The following is a 25,452-nucleotide window of genomic DNA, read 5'->3' as shown; positions in this document are numbered from 1 at the left end:
TAACACTCACACAACGCTTAGCAATGGCACTTAGGAATTCAGCATCGTGAAGCTCCATTTATCTTAATTTGAGTCACTACTTGACCTTAGCAATGGAAGCAATAACCCTACAAGAAAAAAATCTTCAGTACAGGCATTTTTAGAGGAGTTGTGATTGAAACAAAACTTCCAGCAAACTAGGCAACAGTTTCTTTCAAACTTAATTTTTATCAAAGTTAAATGACTATCCAATTAAATTCAAGAGCATTTTATTCGAATGAATTAGTAATGTTTCGTTAGCTCTACAGCAATTCAGTTCGATTCAGTTTTCAGCAGCGTCAATTTCTTCACCGAAAAAATTGGTTAGGTTTATTTTTATCGTAAAAGAGCGATAATTTTCACTTTTCAGCGAATCAAATGGATAGAAACATTTTTACATGAATCTTTTTTTGATTTTAGCTCTAGATTATTTTGTCCTGCAATATTTTTCATTTCATAAAGCACAGTTGCGGTTAAAAGTTATTTTTGATGTTGAATCAAATCTATCAAGCAAAAATCATCACTTTAAAACTTTTTTTCAAGAAAAATGGATGAAATTTATTTTCGTGAAATGTTTTTCAGATGAATTATAATTCACTATCAGTTATAAGTTTAGGTATAAAATTATCGATAACCCCATTACGATATTAAAGTTTAAGTCTAATTTTGAAATTCAGAGAAAAGATGTAGAAAACGCTTGTTTTATGGGTTTAATAATTTTGTTCTCTTCTTTTATTCTGAAATTAGTTTCTAAAAATGAAACTTTAAAGAACAAGCGAACACCATTCTCAAAGTTGGAATCTCAAAGCCATCAGATAGCCGCGATAAACATTTGTGGCCTTCCATGAAATTGAAACAACTAAAGAAATAAGATAGACAGATTGACCACCAGTCCTTTAAAAGATCACTAGATTTTTTGGGTTAGATTCCGACTGTCATTTTCATGAGACACATGGGCTCTATAAATAGAAAGCCCCAATAGAGCTTTTTCAAAATTAAAATTCGAAATCAAAAACTAAAAACTCTAATACTCAAGAATTAGGGCATATACGTTTGGCACTACTTATATGCACACTATTGACCTTTGAATAGTAAATGCTCAAAAATTTATTAAAGTTCATTCAGCGAGTTCAGAAGTCATTTTTTTATTGAGATAAGTCACGAAATTGACCTAAAAGCAGAACAAATGACAACACACACACACAAACTTTAACTGCAAAGCAGTAAAAGTAGAAGTCACTGAAATTGAAAAAGTCAATGGTCACAAGAATCATCGATGGAGACGACGAATTAAAAAACAAAGCAGGAAAAGTCCTGACGTCAAAAATGTTCATTGACAAATTTAAAAAAATAGACCTAGAACGGACTATGAGTGAATTTGGAAAATCATTTCTAAAAAAAATCACATAAAACAAAAAAATCAAAGTCAAAATGCCGCATATGAACAAAAAACCACTAGCGATAAATGGAAATTTTCTTCAATCAACAAACTAGGCCTAGAATGAACTATGAATGGATCGGGAAAAAAATCCGATCCAAAAAATCGAAAAACCAGTGAAAATCAAAACGAAATTGCCGCATGTGAACAAAAAACCACTAGCGAGAAAGCTAATTTTTGTGCAAACATCGTTTTCTCACTCTACTTTAAATTAAGAGCGAAAACATTTCTCGCCCCAAAACTACTCGCTTTTTCGCTCCACTTCCTGTTTCGGTGTGGCTAAAATCACAACTCCAATTTGACTTTAAAAATCATGAAAATGTGCAACAGATCTAAAAAAAGAGATTTTGAATTGTAAAAAAACCACGATGTCCCCAATAATAGCCGCTATCGCTTCGCGGCCATTAAAAAGAGAAACATGAAATGCTACTTTATGTTATCTCCTTTCATTTTATGGTTTTCGATGAAAAAATTGCTCTCAAACAACCCGCAAGCGGTTGGCTCCAGTAGTAGCCAACTGTGGCTTAGGGATGCCAGCATTAGGGCGCGCATTGAAGGTGGGGGTTAGCTCAGTAGATGAGCTTTAGGTCTCATCAAAACAGCTTCGTTGAATCGCATACTTAGATACTATTAAGGCGAAAGGCTCTGTGAGAGCTGCTCAGCCACTTAATGCCCTCAGGGCGTCACCTGTTTATCCCGTTTCTGAATAGGAAAAAGTTAGGGCGTCAGATGAAAAATCGGTCAAGCGAAAAATCACATTAAAAAGACTATTGTAAAAACCACCGGACGTTGTTTGAGTGCAGTTAAATACTTGAGTGTTCCACTATTCACTGGCATCCACTGCATGCCCAATCATGTACAACGATATCGGACGAGGAATTTTTCAATTTTAAGGAACGATTACATCAGTTATAAATTAAAAGGCACCAATAAATGACGCGGTCAACGCGTCTTCAATTTTAGGTTAAACAACTTCACAAGTAGTAGAAGCACCTATCAATTAAGGAATACAAATTTGACGGACAAATTGAACGTCAGAAGCGATAAAATAAAAGTCATTCAAAATGCATCATCAGAGCTTTTTAGTTATAATATCTTCTTCAGCGGCCCATATTGAAGTTCCCATTCCTTCTTGACTCCTTATACACACCTTCACTTCTTTGATATTTTGCATTTTTTGACTTGTCATGACCATCATTTTGAGATCGCTGCTGATTTCTCGGTCTCTGCTGCTCCGAATGCGCACTTTTACCCGGTGGCTCCCAAATATAAACAGTAATTTGAATTTCAGTATCGTAGAACACTGATTCGACTATGTCCTTGACGAATTCCCACCGTAACAAATCCAGCCCACATCCAATCTGAGGCATGCTGATAGCTTTCACTCCATTATGTATGGCATGATCCTTCATAGCATTCAGAGATTTTGTAAGATCTTCGTATGTGGGCTTGTCACTATATTTTGCTTTCGTAACCATGTTATAAATCCATCTTTTATTTCGATTATCTTTAAACGTAGCCACACCGCCTAAAGCATCCAGCTACAGGAATAATACTAAATAAACAACTCGCCAGAGTCGGATTAATTTTAAAAAAGTTATTAACTGATAACTTAATCAACTTCACTGATTGAAAAAGATCATTAAAACTAATTTTGACATTCTACGGACTAGAATATTTCTAGCAACAACTTTACATGGGGGTTTCACAAGACGTTATCAGAGGTTTTTATATACCACCGTAAAAAATTAAAGTATACGGAAAGAAAAAAATTGGCAAATGTTTTATTAGAATATTTGTAGAATTCATTGACACCTCTTATTGCGATTATGGCATAGAGGGTAACTGCTTCAGGGTACGTCTGTAAAAACAATTAGCCAGTTCCAAGCCAGGATAAAGAGGAAGGGGTTGCACTGGATTGGTCTAGCAAGCCACCAAGGGAGAGCCATTCGTTAAGAGTGACAAAAGAGAAAGTTGGAAACGACTGAGGAGCCTTAACGACTGACAATGTCTAAGCTCAACAGGAAACGACAAACTGGCAACTTGAAGAAATGGAGTACATAGTATCTTCCAGAGCTGAAAAAGTATCGCAAAATGCTTTCTCTGAAAGTAAAGCCATCAAGGGAGTTCCAGCTACTTTCGCTTGGAGAAGTTAACGCAACAGTGGGAAAAGAGATGCAGGAGCGTTTTCTCAAGCTGGTCGGTTGATCCCTACCTCAAGATGGAAGCCACAGGAATGGTGAACTGATGGTAGAAATTATCGCTGAGCTAAGCCTGCCCATCATTAAAAGTCTCTTTTAGAAAAAGAAGCTAAGAGAACGAGCTGGCGACAACCAAGCGCAGGCAAACTGTCTTTGAAAGACGAATGTCCACTAAGTAAATGCTCAGGTTTTCCTGGCAAGATAGTCAAAGCACTGGTCATACAATGATTATCCTTCAAAAAGGAACAAAGATTTTGTAAAAACCGCGCGCCAGCCGTAAATGAAAACACAGACATGTCAGATAAGCATCAGAGGCAAGTATGAAAAAATCTACCGAACAGCAAAAGAGCTCAAGTGCTAAAATTTCGAAGATAGTCAATGAATAAAAAAACCTTGGTGATAGTAAAAAAGAATGTGCTTTAAAAAGTCATAACATCTGACTCCAAAGATTGCCAGTAGAAGCTCTCTCATTTCCTATCAGGATTTACAGGACACGCATATAGGAAGCGCTTTCAAAGCTCTCAAAGAAGCACTCCGGTGCTACAGGATCTTATGATTCGAGAAAATATGCCTGACAATGAAATGTCTCAAAAGCATTATGCAGAGCTTTTCACAGCCAAATTACCACAGACAGCAATTCCAGGAGGGTAACTGTGAGTTTAGGGCTCATACCACAATTTTTGAAGTTCGGAGGTATCTTCGAGCGCTGAAGACGGGCACGGCTCTTGGTCAAATAGGAATTACCAGTTAACCTTTCAAACACCTATAATGAGATAAATCCCGTTTTGACCCATATGTTTCGTATTCTGCGGAAAAGCACAAGAATTACTAACGCAAAATCCAAAAACACCAAAGTGAACATTCCGATTAAAAAAGGGGACCAAAAGAATCCCAGCAATTATATATGACTCTTCATGCTCGCAACAGAGGTAAACTATACTGTAAGATCCTGGATGAGAGAATTAATGACTTGACCATAATGGAGCTGGACTGTCTTCAGTTTGACTTCAGAAGTCAAGACAGCCTTCAAGCAATTTCGCTGCCATGGATTATAATACAGACTGCAAAAAAATGAAAACAAAGACTTGTAAATGGTGCTAATGGATCTAAGCTCTCAAAGAAGCACTCCCGTGCTACAGAACCTTATGGTTCGAGAAAAAGTCAAAAAAATGCCTGACAATGAAATGGTTCATAAGCATTATGCAGAGCTTTTCACAGCTAAATTACCACAGACAACAATTCAAGGAGGGCAACAGTGACCCTAGGGCACATCTCACGATCTTCGAAGTTCGAAGGCAACTTCGAGCTCTGAAGACGGGCACTGCTTCTGGTCAAATTAGAATTACCAGTTGAACTTTGAAACTCCTATAAAAGGACATCTTGACCCAAATGTTCCGTATTCTGTTGGAAAATACAAGAATTACTACCACAAAATACAAAAACACCAAAGTGATCGGTCCGTACAAGAAAAGGGACCAAAAGCATCCAAGCAACTTTACATCACTTCATCTTCGCAACAGAGGTAAACTATATTGTAAGATTCTGGAAGAGAGGATTGATTACTTGACCATAATAGAGCTGGACCGTCTTCACTTTGACTTCAGAAGTCAAGGCACCCTTCAAGCAATTTCGATGCCACGAAACAAAGTACAGACCGCAAAATACGAAAACAAAGACTGGTAAAAGGTGTTAAAAAATCTCGCGAAAGCCTTGAATCTGTAGTTAGTGGAGCTCTCATGAGTACAAGGATCAAAGACGGGATCATGAACCCCTGAAATAAGCCTGCTCTGAAATATTCAATATGGTGTTCAAAACCTCTCTGCCTTGATCTTTAACAAGATCGGCAGATGCTCGTTAATGGAAGACAAGGAAGTCCTCAGACACCTGGAATATGCAGATATCCCATTACCTTTCGCTAGTTGTCAGTTGAAATAGAAAGGCTGACTTGACCGTTTCAACGAAAAGGTCAATGAATCCGGCATGAAAATTTCTATTCCAAAAGCAGAAGGAATGATAGTGAATTCAGAAGCCACAATTGCGAGTAATTGCAAAAGGCTAGACTGGCAATAGTAAAGCTCAGGGTAGCACTGGTAAGTAGAACACTAAGATTGAAAACCATGTGCCAACTGATAGAAATTTGCATCAAAGCAATCTTACTGTCTGGTCTCCAAACAAGCATCACCAGAAAAATTGACATAGATAAACAGTGCTGTGCTTTATAAAGCATGTAGAATGCTCATGACAATAAATTACAAAAAGAATGATACCCGTAAAGGAATTGAGCGTTGCAGTCCCTGGAAAGAGACCGAAATTGCAGTAAGAAATGCTTATCTTTTGATAAGACTTAATAACTTAAAAACCCTGAGCTAATTTTGCTTTGCAACCAGATGACATTATCCAAAGATTGACTAAGAGCTCTCAAAAACGACTTTAAGAGATTTAAAGTCGAAAAAACTAAGAGTGGATTGCGAAACCAAAGTAAACCAGATATTGAGACAAGGAGATACTCAGACACTGAAATATGTTGGCGAAGGACAACAGAAACTGCTCCCTGAATAATTGTAGTCGCATGTTTTCTACTACAAACACAGCCGGCAGATCGCCGGAAAATAGCCGCGATAGACATTTGTGGCCTTCCATGAATTGAAACAAGAAAAGAAATAAGAGACAGATCCACCACCAGGCCTTTAATAGACAACTAGACTTTTTGGGTTAGATTCGGACTGTCAATGTTATGACACATAGAGTCTAAAAAAACCGTACAAAAGGTTTTTTCAAAATTGATATTCGAAAACAAAAACTCAGACTATTACCCAAGAATTAAGGCATATAAGTTTGGCATTATTTAGTTGCACACTATTGATCTTGAAATAGTAATGCTCATAAAACTTAAGGTTTCATAAGTGAGTTCAGAAAACATATTTTTAGTGATCTAAGTCACGCAATTGACCTAAAAGAAAAAATGACGTCAAGCAGACAAATTTTAACTGTAAAGCAGAAGTCACAGAAGTAATTGAAAAAGTCAATTCGGTCGTACGAACCATCGATTAAGCCGACGAAAAAACCACGATGTCCCCAATAAAAGCCGCTATCGCTTCGCGGCTGTTTAAAACAAAACAAGTGATGCCAAATGTCTACGTGAAATTAAAACAGGGTCAGAGAGAGAGAGAGAGATCCTGAAGTGGTTGCGATACCAAATACAACACCACTTTGCTGCCACCTTAGTGGCAGCAATAAGTCGTACAAGACAGTAGGATGGTGGAAACCGCACACCAAAAAGGCACATCCGCAATGCGCAATAACCGATGATTAGCGCAAATTGTCTCTAAAAGTAGCAAGTACTGCAAAAGCACACACAGACAACTACAATTGTTGACAATAGCAGCCAATCCTCCTTTAAAGGTCCGAAATCTGCTGTACAAAATAATGTCAAAAAGCCTAGATAACCAATGCTACGAGAACCATAGCTGTTTTTACAGTAAAAGCAGAGAAGTCAGATGACAAGAGGCCCGCAGAACTTAAACCGCAGAATTTTTTCTACCTAGAGATCCATAAAATCCCAGGGCTCCACCTAACGGTAGTCTGGGAAACAGATCTTAGCAGTCTTCTATGACGATCCGTCGAAGGTCTGATGGCTAAAAAAACCCTGTGATTGGTTATCTAACGATATCTACTAATGCAAGGATCCCACTCACTATGTGAATCAAATGAAAATAATAATAGCATTAATAAAGATAGCCGGCAGATTGCCGGAAAATAGCCGCGATAGACGCTTGTTGCCTACCATGAATTGAAACAACTAAAGAAATAAGATTGACCACCAGCTTTTTAATAGACCACTAGACTTTTTGGGTTAAATTCGGACTGTCATTTTTATGGGACACATTTGCTCTACAAGGAAAAATCCCTAATGGAGCTTTTTCAAAATTAATATTCGATATTAAAACTCAAAACTCTATTACTCAGGAATTAGGGCATGTAACTCTGGCACTACTTAGATGCACAAAATTGACCTCTAATTAGTAAATGTTCATAAAAATTAAAGTTCCATAAGTGAGTTCAGAAGTCATTTTTTTGAGTGAGGTAAGTCACGCAATTGACCTAAAAACAGAAATGACGTCATGGAATAGCCACCTGGAACTTCTGACGCGGCTATTAAACAAAGCGTAGATATTGCCAGAAAAGAGCCGGAATAGCTTTGTGGAACTGCAGTTTCAAAAAGGTTTAAAATAAGACCGACAGAGAAGTCGGTCATTTTTCCTCGCTTCTTTTAAACTATACGATTGTTTTCTGTTCCACACATACTCAATTTTAAATTGAATAAACAAAGATATCTGACTAACGTCGGGCGAATTTTTCATACGATTGTCGAGGATTTGGTTTAGTCAGTAGCTAGATACGGAAAGCCAATAAATATCGATATCAACACGTACTAGACATCGCACCCAAGAATTATAAGAACAAAGTTCAAGTAGCAGGCATTAGGGCTTTAACCCGTTTCTAATCCCAATTACGTGTTCATGACCCATTCAATTTAGATTGCTTTGCTAAGCAACTGCTCTTTAAAATCATTACAAGAATAGGTGAACAAAACTACCCTAGAAGTCAAAAAGATTTCACGCAAAATGTTGAAGCCGTGAATAGCGCTCAAACGAAACCAATTTTTAGTCGACCAAACCAAGAAATAACCGCAATAATTTGGGAAAAAATTGATGTTGAAAATTGAAACTGTCAGAATAAATTCCTACATAATAATATCAAAAACTATTGAAACAGCAAGAAAATGACAAGGGAAAATCACAAAAACACTTCAAAAAAGGTATTTTGCGACAAATTGATACCAATTGATAGATAATCAAACAAAATTGGTTCACCATAAAACTGAGGAAAGGGAAGTGAGACTATCACAAAACATAGAAATAGTAGTCTCTCCAAAACGTTTAAACGCAATTTCCCAACTTGTTTGGAGCATTGAAATAAAAAGAAAAATGGACACAGAAATTGCCAAAAAATTTTCCTAAGTCTCAAAAACAAATCCAATTCGGTGCGCTACATTCTAAAACTATACTTAATTCATCTTCTAAACTGAAAGCTGTTAAGCTTAATAGTAATTCCAGCTAGCAATCGCTCTAATGCATTTTGACAACCGGATGCAATAAGACTTGATGAGATTATCGGTTTGTCCTATTTCTTTCGATTCTGCTCTTCTGTAAGTTGATCGTATTCACTATATTACGTAATTCAATGCTGAAAGAATTTAAAATCCAATCAGTTTCAAACGAAAAACGTAAAGTAGCAAACGAAAAGTAGCAGGCATTAGGGCTTTAACCCGTTTCTAATCCCAATTACGTTTTTATGACCCATTCAATTTAGATTGCTTTGCTAAGCAACTGCTCTTTAAAATCATTACAAGAATAGGTGAACAAAACTACCCTAGAAGTCAAAAAGATTTCACGCAAAATGTTGAAGCCGTGAATAGCGCTCAAACGAAACCAATTTTTAGTCGACCAAACCAAGAAATAACCGCAATAATTTGGGAAAAAATTGATGTTGAAAATTGAAACTGTCAGAATAAATTCCTACATAATAATATCAAATACTATTGAAACAGCAAGAAAATGACAAGGGAAAATCACAAAAACACTGCAAAAAAGGTATTTTGCGACAAATTGATACCAATTGATAGATAATCAAACAAAATTGGTTCACCATAAAACTGAGGAAAGGGAAGTGAGACTATCAAAAAACATAGAAATAGTAGTCTCTCCAAAATGTTTAAACGCAATTTCCCAACTTGTTTGGAGCATTGAAATAAAAAGAAAAATGGACACAAAAATTACCAAAAAATTTTCCTAAGTCTCAAAAACAAATCCAATTCGGTGCGCTACATTCTAAAACTATACTAAATTCATCTTCTAAACTGAAAGCTGTTAAGCTTAATAGTAATTCCAGCTAGCAATCGCTCTAATGCATTTTGACAACCGGATGCAATAAGACTTGATGAGATTATCGGTTTGTCCTATTTCTTTCGATTCTGCTCTTCTGTAAGTTGATCGTATTCACTACATTACGTAATTCAATGCTGAAAGAATTTAAAATCCAATCAGTTGAGAGGTCAAACGAAAAACGTGATCAAAAGGTAAAGCGAATTAGAAAACATAGCAGGAAAAATACTGACCTACAACTCAAATAACTTTCATTGACTAAACAAGAAACAAGACCTAAAATGGGATATGGATTGGAAAAACCATTTAAAAAAACAAAAAAAAAATTTAAAAAACATTAAAAATCAACGTCAAAATGCAAAATGTGAACAAAGCACTAGCGATATAGCAATTCTTTTCCAACACCATATTCTCCCTCTATTTTAAAATTCGAGTAAAAAAATTACGTCGCAGAACCAGTCGACTTTTCGTTCCACTTCCTGTTTTGAATTGACCAAAATCACTCATCCAATTTGACTTCTAAAATGATGAAACGTTTGAACAGATCACAAAACACAGCCGAAAGAATTCCGGAAGCGACTCGAAGCGTCGAACTTTCCCGAAAAAGAAAGCTGATCGCCGCCAAAACCATTATCTGAAAGAAACTATTCTTTGCCTCACCATAGTTAAATAATTCATTATATAAATTTTTTCAACTCCAGCCGTGAGTAAAATTTCATTCAGCATTGAAAAAAGCTCGCACACAAAAATAGCTTTATCATCATTCAATTATAAACAATACAACCTAAACCATCAAACTTAATTTATTTAAAATTTTGCACATTTTCAAAACTTCAAAAGAAATTTTGAAACAGAACTTTAACGTTGAAAAATGGTTAAATTTTTCAGAGACAAAAACGTGAACAAAAATCTAACCACTTTATCAGCTGTAACGAAACAATTTGAAGCAGAAAATCGAAAATTAAGTTCACTGTGCGAATCGATCTTAAGGAAGCAAAAACGCTGTTGTGGCTTCACAGCATTGAAAAATTAGCAATGGACATAATTTGAATGAATTGATTTCAAACTACTTCAAGGACTAATATATCAGTAGAGAGACAAAGTAAACAGATAAAACCTATAAGGCAAAAACATTAATATCAAAACCCATAACCAAGAAAATTCGCAGAAAACAAACATGACCAAATCAGTCATAAAAATTAAAAAACAATTCAAAAAAACAACCAATAAAGGCACAGCCAATAAAATTAAAGCTAATGGCGTAAACATATCCGAGAAAAAGGACTTGGAGGGTTTGGACGCATTGAAGAAAACGAGTAATTAAAAGGCATTATCATATATTTGAGAATTCAAAAGTCAAAACAAAAATTTTAAAAATAGAGAAACAACTCAATCTCTTTGCCTATTATTTACGGTTCAGTAAAAAACAAAATCCTGCTCCTCCCAAAACCAGGCAGTGAGAACGCAATCGAAAGATTAAAAGACATTTTGGCCCAAAAGGTCAAATTATTTTCAAAGTTGAAATTATGAAACAAAATTTTGTTGAAATTCTAACAACGTCACAAAATAATTGATTTATCAAGAACATGACATTTAATACACTTACAAAGCAGACACAGCCTTATTTGAAAAAATCAATGCAAAATACGAACATAAACTTAGAAGAAATTGGACAAAAAAACTACTAAAATTGGACTATTTTGTGTACAAATTTAGAATACAATAAACCTCATATTAAAAACGGAGGCATTTCTATATGATTTATGACGGTGACGGTAACAAATTGATTGCAAAAAGTAAAGTTCGCTCAAAGATCCAAAAACAAAAGAAATGATTTAAAAAACATAGCCGGCAGATTGCCGGAAAAAAGACGACGTTGACGCGCTAGACGCACATCGGGATTGAAACAAAAAGAACATAGCTGGCAGATTGCCAGAAAATATCCGCAATAGATTCGTAGATCGGCAGTCTAAAAAACAGTAAAGATAGACCAGAAAAAATTCGTCTTTTCATTGAAGGCTGATCTGTTATATTTTGATTAAAAATCAGTATAAGTTATTGCTGCCTCTATTAGCTGATCTCAATTAACCTTCATTTAGAGTGACACACACCCATTTGACCTTATCTCTTTGAATTAAAATAAATAGAAGTCAATTTCAAAGCGCGGAAGTCATTTTTGAGAGTGAGGTAAGTCAAGTGTGACCAAAATTTTAATCACGCGAATGAACAAAAAAACTCGCTCCACTAAGAGCGAAAAATGACGTCACGCATGCCATTCAGTTGAAATTACATGAACGAATGACCAAAAAGTGGCTGTGACGTCATATGGTCGTAACGAAAATCATGACGACGAAATAAACATAGCCGGCAGATTGCCGGAATAGCTGCGAAAGAATAGACCTGCGTGCCATATAATAGAGATAGAAACAGAGACAGATCTAAATTGAAAATCGACGCCGCTCAAAAAGCTAGGAAAAAACATTTAGCGATAAATTAGTAAAGCTTGTTAAAAATCATTCCACAGAAGCCTCTTATTAGAGACCTTTACTGCACATAGGAGTTCCTTTGACCTTAAACAAATTCAAATTAAACTTAAGTTTTAAAGCGCAAAAGTCATTTTATTGAGTGAGGTAAGTCACGTATGATCAAAATCTAATCACACAAATAACCTAAAAACTTTCGTTAAAGCGAGTGAGAAATGACGCCACGCGCGCAAATGCCGTTAGTGAGAGGAAGAAGTCATTCAGAAAATTTGACTTTTCAGCTTTGTGTGAACAAATGTAAAACGAAAAAAGAGCGTCAGATGACGAAACAAAAAAAACCAAGAGCACCGCAATATAACTACGCTCAGCTTACAGCTTCGCAGCTATAAAAAAACCAAGAGAAGGCCAATAATAGTCCCAGCTATCGCTGTCCGGCTATTAATAAAAAAGAAGAGATAGAAATTGACAAAAAGGTTCTAATTCAGTGTGCAGTTTCGGTTAGATTCTAAACCTATACTTACTTCAGCTTCTAAACTGAAGGCTAATAAATAAGCTTAATGCCAATGTCAGCTAGCGAACACTCTAATGCACTTTGATAAATTAATTCTCAATGACTTAATGGCCGGGCTTTATCGTTCTATCCCGTCTCTTGATTTTGATATTTTGACTTTGACAGTATTCTCCACATTGCGTAATTTAATGCGTGAAAGAAATTAAAATCCATTCAAATGAAACAGTGAGTGAAGTAAGTCAGAAGTCAAACGTGAAAATAGTCGTTTGAGAGACTCACGGTGTCTATTAAAAATCAGAGTTTGAATTCATGCATTGTCAATCAAAAACTAATCCCACAAAAAACTACAAGCAAAAAATTGAGCCGACTGGACGAAAAAACAGTTATCTATATGCGCCATTTTCTCAAAAAACACTTTTGAAAGTCAAAGACATTCACTCAACGCACCGCACGAACAAAAACTTCTCTCGCTATAAAAATTGGTTTACGCAGCAAATTCACTCACTTTGGCTTTTAGGTGAAAACGCCGTCTGAACGAACAGTATTTCGGGTAACAAAAACCTGAAGAAAACCAATACTGATCTTCGAGTCGTAAAAATACAGCGCCCCAATACAATTCAAATCGTTTGAATTGTAAAATAGGAGAGCGCCTAAATAATTCAACTATTATATGAGCATTAGAACAATCCTGTAATCTTTCAGTCTTTTTGACGATAAAGCTTCTTCATATGAAGCTGAACTCAAACTACCGATCGTTTTTCCTTTTCCTCACTTCCTTTTTGACTTGACCGCTGTCTTCTCATTTCTACTCTTTTTGCAGGAAACTACAGAAAAAATATTTCGTGATAATACCATGGGAGCAATCAACTTTTTAAGACCTCAAAAACTTACAAAATTAGATTTACTCAATCCTAACCTTTATAGATCCATTGATTAAAGCAAACGTTTTTCATGGGCGGAAATCGGTCCCTGAATTGAACCGCAATGCCAGCGGACATCGAGAAGTCCTCTGATACGCAGTGTGCCAAACTATCCAATGAATCAAACAGGTCACCGCTCAACTCTTTCACCTTGGGTGGTCTATTAGAGTCGTTTTCTCGAATGAAATACTTGTAAGACGACTCAAAAGAATTCCGGTACACTCGCTAAAAGAGAACGATAAATCTTATAAATATCTGCTATAATTTCGTAGTCAATAAAGAACAATTACGTGCGCATCCAATTTCCTCTGCTTTTCTGCTTCATAATCACTGCCTTCAAAACCAGAATCATTCTTTCTCTGAGCTTGGGGCTGATCACTCAATCGACTTCTCTAAAACATTATTGCAATAACTTCTACTAAAACAAATGAGCATTCCTTTTTAAGAGAATAGGAGGTAAAAACAGCTTATCCGGTTGAAAGATAATCACCTCTTCCACCGTAGTGTAAACAATCGGAGTGTGTTTAGAATGGGATATACTGCTGCTCTGTTTTACTGGTCTATTATCAACAGCTGCAGAATCTTCCGGTACATTGTAAACAATCGGAGGGTGTTTAGAATGGGATGTATCACTGCTCTCTTTTACTGGTTTATTCTCAACAGCTGTAGAATCTTCCGGTACATTGTAAACAATCGGAGGGTGTTTAGAATGGGATGTATCACTGCTCTCTTTTACTGGTTTATTGTCAACAGCTGTAGAATCTTCCGGTACATTGTAAACAATCGGAGGGTGTTTAGAATGGGATGTATCACTGCTCTCTTTTACTGGTTTATTGTCAACAGCTGTAGAATCGCTCTGTGCATTAGACATGTCCATTTTACCGCTAACTTTGGAAACATTGTTGTCTTGAACAGTAGGCAGCGTCGCCTCGACTTTGGAGTTCTCTTCGTTATCGGGTTTTGGCTTATTGCCAGTAATTTTTTCATAAAGGCCTGAACATCAAAACTGCTAAACAAGGGAGAACCAGAATTTCAATAGATAAGAAGGCAAAAAAGTAACCTGCTATTCCAATCGATTCCAGACTACTTTGCACTTTGCTTAATATGGCCTTCTCGTTGGATTTCTTTAGATCTTGAGAACAATAAGGGTGCAGAAAGTCAATTATCATTTCTTCTCTATACTCATCAGATAGCTTCCTAATCTCGGTGAAGAAGTTCGTTCCTACGGAATCACTGATCATTTTCAACAGTCCTGAAAAAATAGCATGCTAACTAAATAATGAATCCACCCTGTAAGGCTATATTCAAAAACTGCAGAAAAGTCAAGAACACTTGCTTCGTAAAATTAAAAAGAACCTTCTTTTTCCTGTAGTGCGGGTAAGGACAGATATAGAATGACAGAGAGACACGTTATTAAAATTTACTAAGTAAATACAACTTCTCTTTTTAAAACGTATCAGTAACCCAATAGGAGAACATTTTGACTTCAAGGCGGCACAAATCGCAAAAGATGGTTTCTTTCTAAGACCAATTGCTACGTTCATTTCCTAATGCGTTGCTGTACACTATATTCTTTATGGCTATATTGAGAATTTGTAGACATCAAGATAGTCGTTGCTAGAATTAAGTTTTACGGAGATGGAGGTGCTAACCAGATAGCTTTCAGCGCAGTGCTTATTCTTCTAGCGCAGAATATAGCTATATGTGCGTCATGCGTTCATTCTGGTCAAAATCCAAGTTGCGTCTGTTATGGAGGCAGCGAGCGAGCATTTGAAACAGTCGGCTGTCCTTGAGCTTAGAAATGATCCAAACGAGCGTAAAAATGATCCAAGCGTAAAAATGATCCGAACAAAAAAGTATTTTTCTAAATAATACATGCACATTGAAATAAAACTTACTTTTCACGTAACACTTAATATTTCAAGATTCTTTTTATCTGACTATAACTGACGGCTACAATGGTGGACAAGGAGTACCCAGAAACCAATGTGATATCAGAGGGCGTGAGTAACCACAAACCACCACAAACAATTGAAACATTATACAAGGAGGTTGAAGGTCTCAGAGCAACAAATAAAGAGCAAGATATTGAGTTGCAAAAACTTCGCGCAAACCAGAAAAATATAAACGATAGACTACAAGCACAAGAAAGGTACACCCGAAAAGATGGTTTGCTTGTGGTAAATCCCCCATTTAAAGCCCGCACCAGCAAAGATGTTCCATATGATACACAACTTTTTAAAAACTTTTTGGGAATAAGTTACCGAGAGATAGCGTAAAAGCCTGTCATATTCTACCAAATACTGAAACCGATCACCAATTTCCGACGGTCATTTGCAAATTTATTTATTTTGATGACAAGATGGAAATATTTGAAAAGAAAACAGTGCTACGAAAATAAAAAGATATCAACGGTAAAAACATAAATTTGATCGAACCACTGTCTGAAGCAGAGTCACAAATCACAGCTGAAACGAAACATAATTGTACGCACTCACAATTGTACTGTGTCTGTGTTGGTGGACAGAGGCCAACAAAAGCTGATGTAAAAAATCAATGAGATTGACGAGCTTAACAATGTAAATGCTATCAAAAAGAACGGCAAGAATCCACGCCCAGCTAACGATAATCCAGAGGATTATTATATCCCAGCACTTAAGAAGCAAAACACAAGACCTTTCTGAAAAAGAAAGAAACAAGACAAAGAAACGCTTTTACTCATGATAATGAAAAAATCTCTGCCTATTCTCTATTATAAAGAAAATTTTTATGCTTTCAAACAAGGTTCAATTGACGAATTGCTTATTAACTGATAGCGAAAGAAAAAACTTTAAAAGGATCATCTTGATTGTGATTTCGGCAAGTAGTCAATAGCAAACTGATATACGCTTTTTGCTTTTGGCGTTAGACGGCTATCCTGACGGAAACTACAAACAGCAACTCTGTGATTTCCTAAGATTGAGCTGTAACCTAGAGCTCTGCATTTTTTAGAAGAGAATTTAAAGCCGTTATAAGCTGCATTACCATCCCCCTAGTTGCTCTAATGAGACAACTTTTCATACATTGGAAAATTTTTTAGACGAAACTGTTGGGAAACCAGACTTGAAACATATACTCTGTGGTGACTCCAATGTAAACTTTTCTCATAAAGGAAAAAATCTCAGCCAGCTAACATCGATCCTGCAAGCATTCGGACAAACAATGGCGGGACCTAATACTGACACTCGGGAGACAAAAACAGCACAAACATTACTTAACCTGTATTTCACAAATTTCCGTTCCCTACAAAATGTCAAAAGAAAATGCTGCTAGTGGAATACCGGAAACGAATTCAAGGGATAGAAAAAGAACCCTGCAGTTCTCGCATATGGTCAAAAATGCAAAACCCCAGAATAATTTAAAAATTAAGAACAAATGTTGAGTCCTACGTTGGAAAAGTTTTAGCAGACGGATTAAACAGTAAAAACTGCAATTTTCTTCTAAAATAGTTACAGGAATTCTTGAATAGAGAATTGGATCAAGTGGTGCCAGTAAACAAAAACCCTCAGTCAGCAGACAAATAAATTGGATTGACAATGAGGTTGAAAACGCTGCTTCCTAGAAAAGTCACTTATGACGAAAGTTTGCCTCAAAGAAAAATCTGACAGAACCAAAAAGAAGAATGATGAACAATCAGTGTTAGTCAAAAAGCTAGTAAGAACAAAAATGAGACAATTTTAACAAAAAGAAATACACAAGAATGCCAGCAGCGGTAAAACACTTTTTTGAGGTCGTTAGAAAGCTGTCGGGTAACAAAGATGGTGATAAAACTGAACCATCAAATTACCGCCCAATATGTATCTTACCAGCAATTGGAAAAGTCTTCCAGAAAATTTTATACAGAATTGTTTTTGTTTTCGTGAACAAAGAAAACGTCCTAACCAAAAACCATTTCAGCTTCAGAGAATAAAAAAGTAAAATTGATGCGCTCGAAGAACTTGTTGAGATCCTGAGATCAAACAGGATAAGTAAAACAATGAGAAGTACATGCACCTTCCATGGCCTTAAAAAGGCCTTTCACACTGTTGACCACCAAATTTTATTTAATAAATGTTTGAATTGTGGTTTAAGGGAGCAATTCCGGATTAATTGCTGTCCTAGAAACACTAAAATCCTATCTCAGTAATAGTGCAATTTACTCAAATTGTGGTGAAAGTCATGAACACAGAATATCAGATTTGGCGTACCCCAGGGCTCGATCTTGCGACCTTTGTTATTTCTTATCCATATGATATTAATTTCGCTACACCGCAAACTGGCACTATTTTGTATGCAGACGATACTGTGATTTACACCAAAGAGGAACTGAAAACCGAAAGTGAAGAGCACCAAGAAGCTCTAGAAAGATCTGCAATTTGGCTGAACAAGAATCACCTCACATTGAATGCTGATAAAACAAAAACAATTAGGTTTTACAAAGAAAAATACCCATCACTTAAACACTCTTAAGATAGACAACACGGAAATACCCAATGTTGCAGTAAATAAGTATCTAGGCATCCTACTTGACAAAGACTTAAGTTTCCAACAACATGCTGAGGCAGTGGGAAAAAAATGACTACCGTTTGAAGAAATGTTTAAGCACAAGGCCGCTTGTAACAGTTTATAAAACATATATGCAGCCAATTGCTCAGTATGGAGTTCCATTATATAGATGTGCAAAACACAAAATTTTGAAACCACTGAACATGATGTAAACAGAATAGCTAGACTTTGAAAAAGAAATATGAATCCATGACATCCACCAGGAGAAAACTACTCATTTACAATGTATCAGAGCTACACCTCTGAAATTTTGAAAACAGCTACAAAATTAATAAGGAGCGAACACTCAGTTTTATGTCTAGAAAATTTAATTTCAGAAGATGATTTTCTTGAAATTACGAATGGTCAAACAAGGTCAAGAAAACTTTGTCGACTCAAAAACAAATATGACAATTTTTCTGTAAGACCTAAAATCAGATGGATGATAAACTGCTTACTAGTATATTTTCCAAACTTTGTAAATAATATTCGTACTAGATCAAAACTTCAAGTTAAAGGTTTCTTCCATAAATTCCATGATAATTACATCATAGACAATTGTGAGTTACTGTCTAACTTTGATAATAGCTAATTAATTCTGTATTTTACTGACAGCGGTAAGTTTCCTGTTTTTGTCAGCAACTACATTGGTCATTTCTCTTCCGCTTGAGACAATTGAAAACAGGCCTTCATGGCCTAATAGTGATCTCACAGGGTGATATTGATTTTGTCACGATGTAAATATACATAATTAAGATTTTTTTCTATTGACCTCTGGAAACAATTTATTATTATTAATAGTAGTTTATGAAAGTTCAAGTGGCTCTAATCGTAGCTCTTTTGAAAAACTAAAAATGAAACAGTGCTAACGATGTCATGAGAGCTGCACATCAACAACTTAGCGAGGTTCTGAAATGGTCCAGAAAATAAAGCTCGATGGATCGTGACCGAAAAAGCATTGCAGAGTAGAGGATGCTCGCTTCTGAATTTCGATTCTTGCCGAATAATTACGTCACAAGCACATGCGAACGTAGAATAAGACGAGCAGCCTGTTGAAATGACACCACACGGAACTATACGCACCAACCAAGAATTCTTGTCTCAAATAAAAATGAGTCGTGATTACTTCGAGGCCCCTCAGATTTAACACTTTATCGAAATTTTAGTTGATATTGTTGACTCGACCATAATAATTTCGACGATAATTATTAAGTTGACGCCCTTATTATTTGATTGGCCTTCAGTGGACGTTGTCACTGAGAGCGAACTATTATCTCGGGTCTAGTATAAAACCACGCAAAAAACACCTCACATAATTTTAGATAAGAAATAAATTCCCAGTTGGAATTTCAAGTTTGGTCGTGATAATTTCTTCGGTTGTGATAGTTTTATATCAAGTCCTACGGTCCTCCAAGAAAGTACCATGGCCCGCAAGGCACGGCCAAACGCGCAGCTCGTTAAAAGTCAATGAGGGATTTTTTTCCGTGGGGGTTTATTTTCTATCTAAAATTAAGTGGGTTTTTCCGCTGGGTTTTTTTCCGAAACCCATTATCTCATTGGCTTAGTTAATTTGTGTTGTTTATTTAAGACTGACTGCGACTTTAGGTTCAATTTTATAAGATTTCATCAACCAAACACGAGCCCAGCTTATATACAGAACGATAAAACTAATCTCGGACAAACTGCTCTCGAACTACAGGCGGGGAAATTTAACTCAGGGGCTGTAGCCTAGATAAATTTTATATATGGGTGCTTCCATATATATATGGGTGCTTCCATTTCAGGAGTTCGCGACTTATGCATTAACTACTCGGCCATCAGGCCCTTGTGAAAGGCTAGCTTAAAAATGGTTGCATTTTGGCAACAAACTTTATTTCGGAGTGAGAGCAAATGATATGAGTAAAATAGAAGACAAGCGTGAAAAAGTCACTTGAGAAGCCAATAATGTTCTAGAACAAAAGCACGAAAACGGTCAGGCCAGAACTTTGCATAAAACGCTCAGCTCGATTTCTCTTATCAAGTGAAGTCTCGGTTTAAATCATCTTAAGTTTTAAGATAACCAACAAGACGTCATGTTTATAACCAGAACTAAACATCAAGAGCATTTAATTGTGTTTAACGACAAAAGAAAACCAAAAATTTACATATATTATGAAACTAATATAATATGAAATAAAAATATTGGGACAAATAACATCATTTTCTGGTTTGAAATGAAAATCAAACGGACACTTTCTTCAAAAACAAACGGATAATGTCCGTTTAAAAGCTGTTTTAATTATCTTAAAACCTAGCAATTTTTGTCACTTTTCAACATGCATTTGTTTTTAATTAATTGTAAACTGATTATTCAAGAACAATACATAGTTGTGAGCTTCCAATTAAATGATGTGTTGTGACTTGAGAAAAATTGCGATGCTATCAAACATAAACCGATTAACGTTGGAAAAATTGCTCCGAGCGACTAGCGGGACAGGTTAATTCACAGGGGACGTTAGACTGCATAATTTTTCTTAAGTGCAAAAAAACTCCAGTTTCGAAGCATCGCCTTTTGCGTAAGAGACCAAAGCATTAACCACTTGGATGTCAGGGTCATGTTATTCCTCTTTTTCCAATGGCTTTTGATTTGGCAACACGTAACTTCTGAATAAGAGCAATTTAGGTCAAGATCAAAAAAATCAGCCGAGAAGTTAAATAGAAAAATGCTCTAGAACAAAACGGCCTAGTAAAATTTTGCATAAAGACACAACTGTTTAAAATAGCCGGCCAATTGCCGGAAAATAGCAAGTCAAACGTGAAGTAAGTCACGAGCCAAACGTGAAAATCATGACTTAAGTAAAACGAAAAACGTGATTAAAAGGTAGAGCGAATTAAAAAACATAGCAGGACATATGCTGAAAAACAATCTAAAGAACTGAATTACTCAATGACCCAACAATTAAACTTTATATCAACATACTTGCAATGCGTACACAATACAAAAATCTAGAGGAGAACATTGGCACACAAAGCAAAAAGGAGGCAAAACAAATTGAAAACCAGAAAATCTTTGAAAATCGTTGAGTCAAAGATAAATGAACAGATAATTATATTTCGGAATCTATAACCACAGCATAGAATAAAATTCTAGGGGACCTAAAAATCGTTTAGCAGTTCTAATGTTTGAAACAGAGACAATAGAGCTACCTACAGATGAACGCAGGATTCTAACTCACTTAAACAATTCGGAAAGAAACGGTATCTCAGTCAATGAAAAATTTAGCTGAAGATTGAAGCAATTGGGTTCACCAAAATAACGTCGCATTACAAAGCTAATGGGAACCGTATTTTTTGAGAGTGACAAGACCATAAAAAATATTCAGGACTAAAAAAATCAACTTTCTTCTTTTAAAAGAAGTGTAAAAGTCAAAAAAATTGTTTCCTATGAGCTCATGCACATAATTAGAAACACTTTTTGCTCATTAGAAACCAATGAAAACTATCAATAAATCAGAGTAAGTAATATAACAGTGAAAACAACCAAATTTCGTAGAAGATAAAAAAAAAAAGCTTGGCTACAAATATTTTTTAATCATTAACAGTACAAAGGTGACCGAAAGCATTAGCTACGCTCTGAAAGAATTGTTTCGAATAAATGAATTTTCATTCAACCGAAGAGACATGTTATTATTGAGAATAAGTGATAATAAGACAGCAATAAGTAAAACAGGTTTTTTTTTTACAAAAACACATTAACATTTTTTGAAAACGAACAGCGTATATTTGAAAAGCAATAGCTTTGGCCTGAAACAATTACCTCAATTGAGAAAAACATGCTCAGCAACTGATGAGACCTGTCATTGATGAAACCAAGAGATAAGAGAACAAAGTCATAATAAGAACATGCAGAACATGAAGAAATCAACAGCACTAAACTGAAATTTTCAATAAAATTAAAATATTCAATGAAATATTAAATAAAGATAGCATTAAACAAAATATTAAATCAATCAAAATAATAGGGACTTATGAGACCTGTCCCCTATGCTAAAATGACACGACAACAAAGAATTCAGCAAATACACGAAGAATTTTAAAATTCAATAAAAATTTTTGAGAACAAATATTGTTATATTTAGCAAGCGTCAATTGCAAACTGATAGGTGCCCTAGCCCCTGGGGCTGTAGACTCAAGATGAGGTTCCCCAGCCCCTTGAGCTGTAGAAACTGAAAACTGCAAAAAATTTAAAAAGTTGGAAAAATTTCTTTTCAAAAAATTGCTACAATTCGTGATATCAAAATGTGTAAAAAAAACTGTCAAATGCCAGATATGCAGTAACCCATCATCAAACCCTATAGGAAGCTCCTTGACCCCTTGCGCTAAAAAAACTGAAAATCAAATTTGTAAAGAAGAAAAAATGCAATACATTCTCATTTTGCGTGCCTATGTTCGCAGTACAAAACAAACCGCTGACAAATGGTCATAATAAGTAATAAAGATACGCAAAAGACCTTTATCGGCCCTTACGAACGTCAATTTAAGTCTGATAAAAAACTAGAAAAATGACGAAAAACCATGAAAACCATTTTGGGCTCAAAAACTCCTGAAAAAGAACTTTTAACCTTGAATTAAGGCCCTGCCACCAACTGCACGACCCTAATCACTTGAAGGACGACTTAAGCCAGCTATGCACCTCTAATGAAACCACCTTACCTGTTGATCCAGTTTTGAAAGATCAAGGTGATGGACAAATATTTGAAAACTACTTGAAAAAAAAAACATGACAGCACAAGTCCTAATTTACAATTTAAAGAACTGAAGAACAAAAAACCACTATCAGCTTCCTTAAAAGGGCAGCCTATGATAATGAACAAGTCATAAACAAAGACGTTCACGAAAGTAAACAGAATTCTACTAAAATCCAATGTATTTCATTTTAGAGAAAAATAGTTATTGAAGTACTATGTCAAAAAACTTCGAAAGAACTCTACACAAAAGCAGCTTAGACAGCAAACGCCAACTTAACAGAAATCCACTGAGAGACGAAGTAAGAGAACGCCAAACATTTGGCAAAAAACTATTTTTACGGTCGAAGTGGCATCAAAATATGCTAACAAATTGAAAATATGTCAGCAAAACCTGAACTCTTATATTGTGTCCCGTTATCAACAGATAGAGTGCATATATCAACTAAAATTGAAGGCCATGTAAAAGTAGCAACAAATGTAGATACCAATGAAACGCTCCAAAAATTCTAAAAACAAGTGGTCTGAAAGTCTACAAAACTCTTAGCAGTGTACTCAACCCGATTCGATTCAATTATCCTAATAAGAGAGCAAATGAGATCTATTTTGAATGACTAAGCGGCCGAACAGGAATGCAAAATTAATAAAGTATCGCAAAACGGATCAATATGTTCAAACATGACTAAATAGAGTACATAGTAAAATAACATTAGTGATTAAGCGACAGAACAAACAAAAAATCTAAAAAAAAATAAGTACTTATTTTCAAAAACATATTTTGATAAATTCGTAAAAAACTTTCAATTTTAAAGTGAAAAAGTAGATCAACTAGTAAATGCCTTAAAATGGCATTTTCAATGAATTAAAACAATGAAATGTCACGCCTAATAACTACTCGCTTTTCTCTCCTCTTATTACTCCAGAGTGAAGAAAATCATAACTCAAATTTGACTTCCCATTTGAAAAGAAAGGGTGAAAAAAGTGCGAACAGATCTTACAAAACATAGACGGAAGACTCCGGAATCGACGCGAAGTAGAGCTTACCTTTAGCTCTAGCCAACACCTAAATAAACTAACAAACTTTTTATTTACTTCATTATATCACTCATCTTCAGAAAAAAACAAATTATACTCCAATTTGACTTGCAACTCCAATAACAATTTTCGATAACAGAATGTCTAATATACTCAGTTTCTGTTAAAAAAAACTGCATATTTTAGAAAACATAACCGGCAGAATGCTGGAAAATAGCCATCATTGATTCCCATAAACCATATTGGGATTGAAAGGAAAAATGAAGGACTGATTTTAGTACAAACAAAATTTAAAGTATGCATTATGTTGATGTTCTTCAGCAGTTACGCGTCTTCCTGCTTTTAATGAGGGGATACAGAGGCTAGTATTGCTACCAAAAATTATTAGAAATGGTAACTAAGATCAGATTCGACTGAGTATCAAAACATTTAGCTAAAAAGTAAGTCTTTGTGCTGTATGGACTCACGCACTCATGAATAATCTGTCCTCTCTCTGCCGGACAGATTATTCACGGAAAAGTATGAATAATCTGTCCTCTCGCTGCCGGACAGATTATTCTTGGAAAAGAATGAATAATCTGTCCTCTCTCTGCCGGACAGATTATTCACGGAAAAGTATGAATAATCTGTCCTCTCGCTGCCGGACAGATTATTCACGGAAAAGTATGAATAATCTGTCCTCTCTCTGCCGGACAGATTATTCACGGAAAAGTATGAATAATCTGTCCTCTCGCAGCCGGACAGATTATTCACGGAAAAGTATGAATAATCTGTCCTCTCTCTGCCGGACAGATTATTCACGGAAAAGTATGAATAATCTGTCCTCTCGCTGCCGGACAGATTATTCACGGAAAAGTATGAATAATCTGTCCTCTCTGCCGGACAGATTATTCACGGAAAAGTATGAATAATCTGTCCCCTCTCTGCCGGACAGATAATTCACGGAAGAGTATGAATAATCTGTCCTCTCGCTGCCGGGCTTTCAACACGTTGTTTTGGAGCTGACTGACCAGCTCCTCAGTACAGTATAATAAAAAAGGGGACAAAAAACAGCCTTTTCAACCTAAATGAATCTCTTCAACTCTTAAACCTGATGGTTTCATATCCGTTATTGACATATTAAAGCTTACATTTTGAAAGTAGTACTGTACTGCAACTAAAACAATCCGTTAATATTGAGAGGCCGTTAAACAAAGACATTCGGAAATTCATTTGAAAAAAATCTGATGAGCGAGCACTTCAGCATCACAAACTGCAATTATAAGCTTTGCAATTGAACTACGCATTTCATTGTCCTTTAGAGCATGAGCTATATCAAAATCAAAGTCATGCGGATAATAACTTTACAGGATCCCGTTTATCTGAGGTCAATTCCATATCCAAATTGCTCTCTTGTAGGGCAAAAACAAGTTTTAACGGAAGATTACTTCGCCAGAGACACTCATTACGGCGGAAATTGGCGCGGGTAAAACCTCCAAAAACCCGAAAGGCAAAAGAGAAAAGGTAAAGTAGCAAGTACTTTTGTAGTTGAATATAAAATGCTCTCAAAAAACGTGACTTAAAAATATCCGATTTTCTCATTGAAGAGAAGTAACCATTCAAACCAAATGATGA

General features: G+C 35.8%; 1 protein-coding gene across 2 annotated transcripts in view; it reads right to left on the bottom strand.

The window, feature by feature from the left end:
* Nucleotides 1–2,323: 2,323 nt before the first annotated feature.
* The window catches only part of LOC142357771 (uncharacterized), a 406,796-nt gene continuing 383,667 nt past the window's right edge, over nt 2,324–25,452 (bottom strand). For both annotated transcript variants that reach the window (XM_075409310.1, XM_075409313.1), the window contains exons 3-7: nt 14,577–14,768; nt 14,007–14,509; nt 13,807–13,908; nt 13,513–13,741; nt 2,324–2,984 (exon numbers count right to left, since the gene is read on the bottom strand). In XM_075409310.1, coding sequence (XP_075265425.1) covers nt 2,557–2,984; nt 13,513–13,741; nt 13,807–13,908; nt 14,007–14,509; nt 14,577–14,768 — 1,454 coding nt within the window. In that variant the 3' untranslated portion in view covers nt 2,324–2,556. The remainder of the gene's footprint in view (nt 2,985–13,512; nt 13,742–13,806; nt 13,909–14,006; nt 14,510–14,576; nt 14,769–25,452) is intronic.

Source organism: Convolutriloba macropyga, chromosome 2, assembly GCF_964194025.1.
Source record: "Convolutriloba macropyga chromosome 2, txConMacr16.3, whole genome shotgun sequence".
Classification (NCBI taxonomy): Eukaryota; Metazoa; Xenacoelomorpha; order Acoela; family Convolutidae; genus Convolutriloba; species Convolutriloba macropyga.
This window is presented reverse-complemented; position numbering and strand designations above follow the sequence as displayed.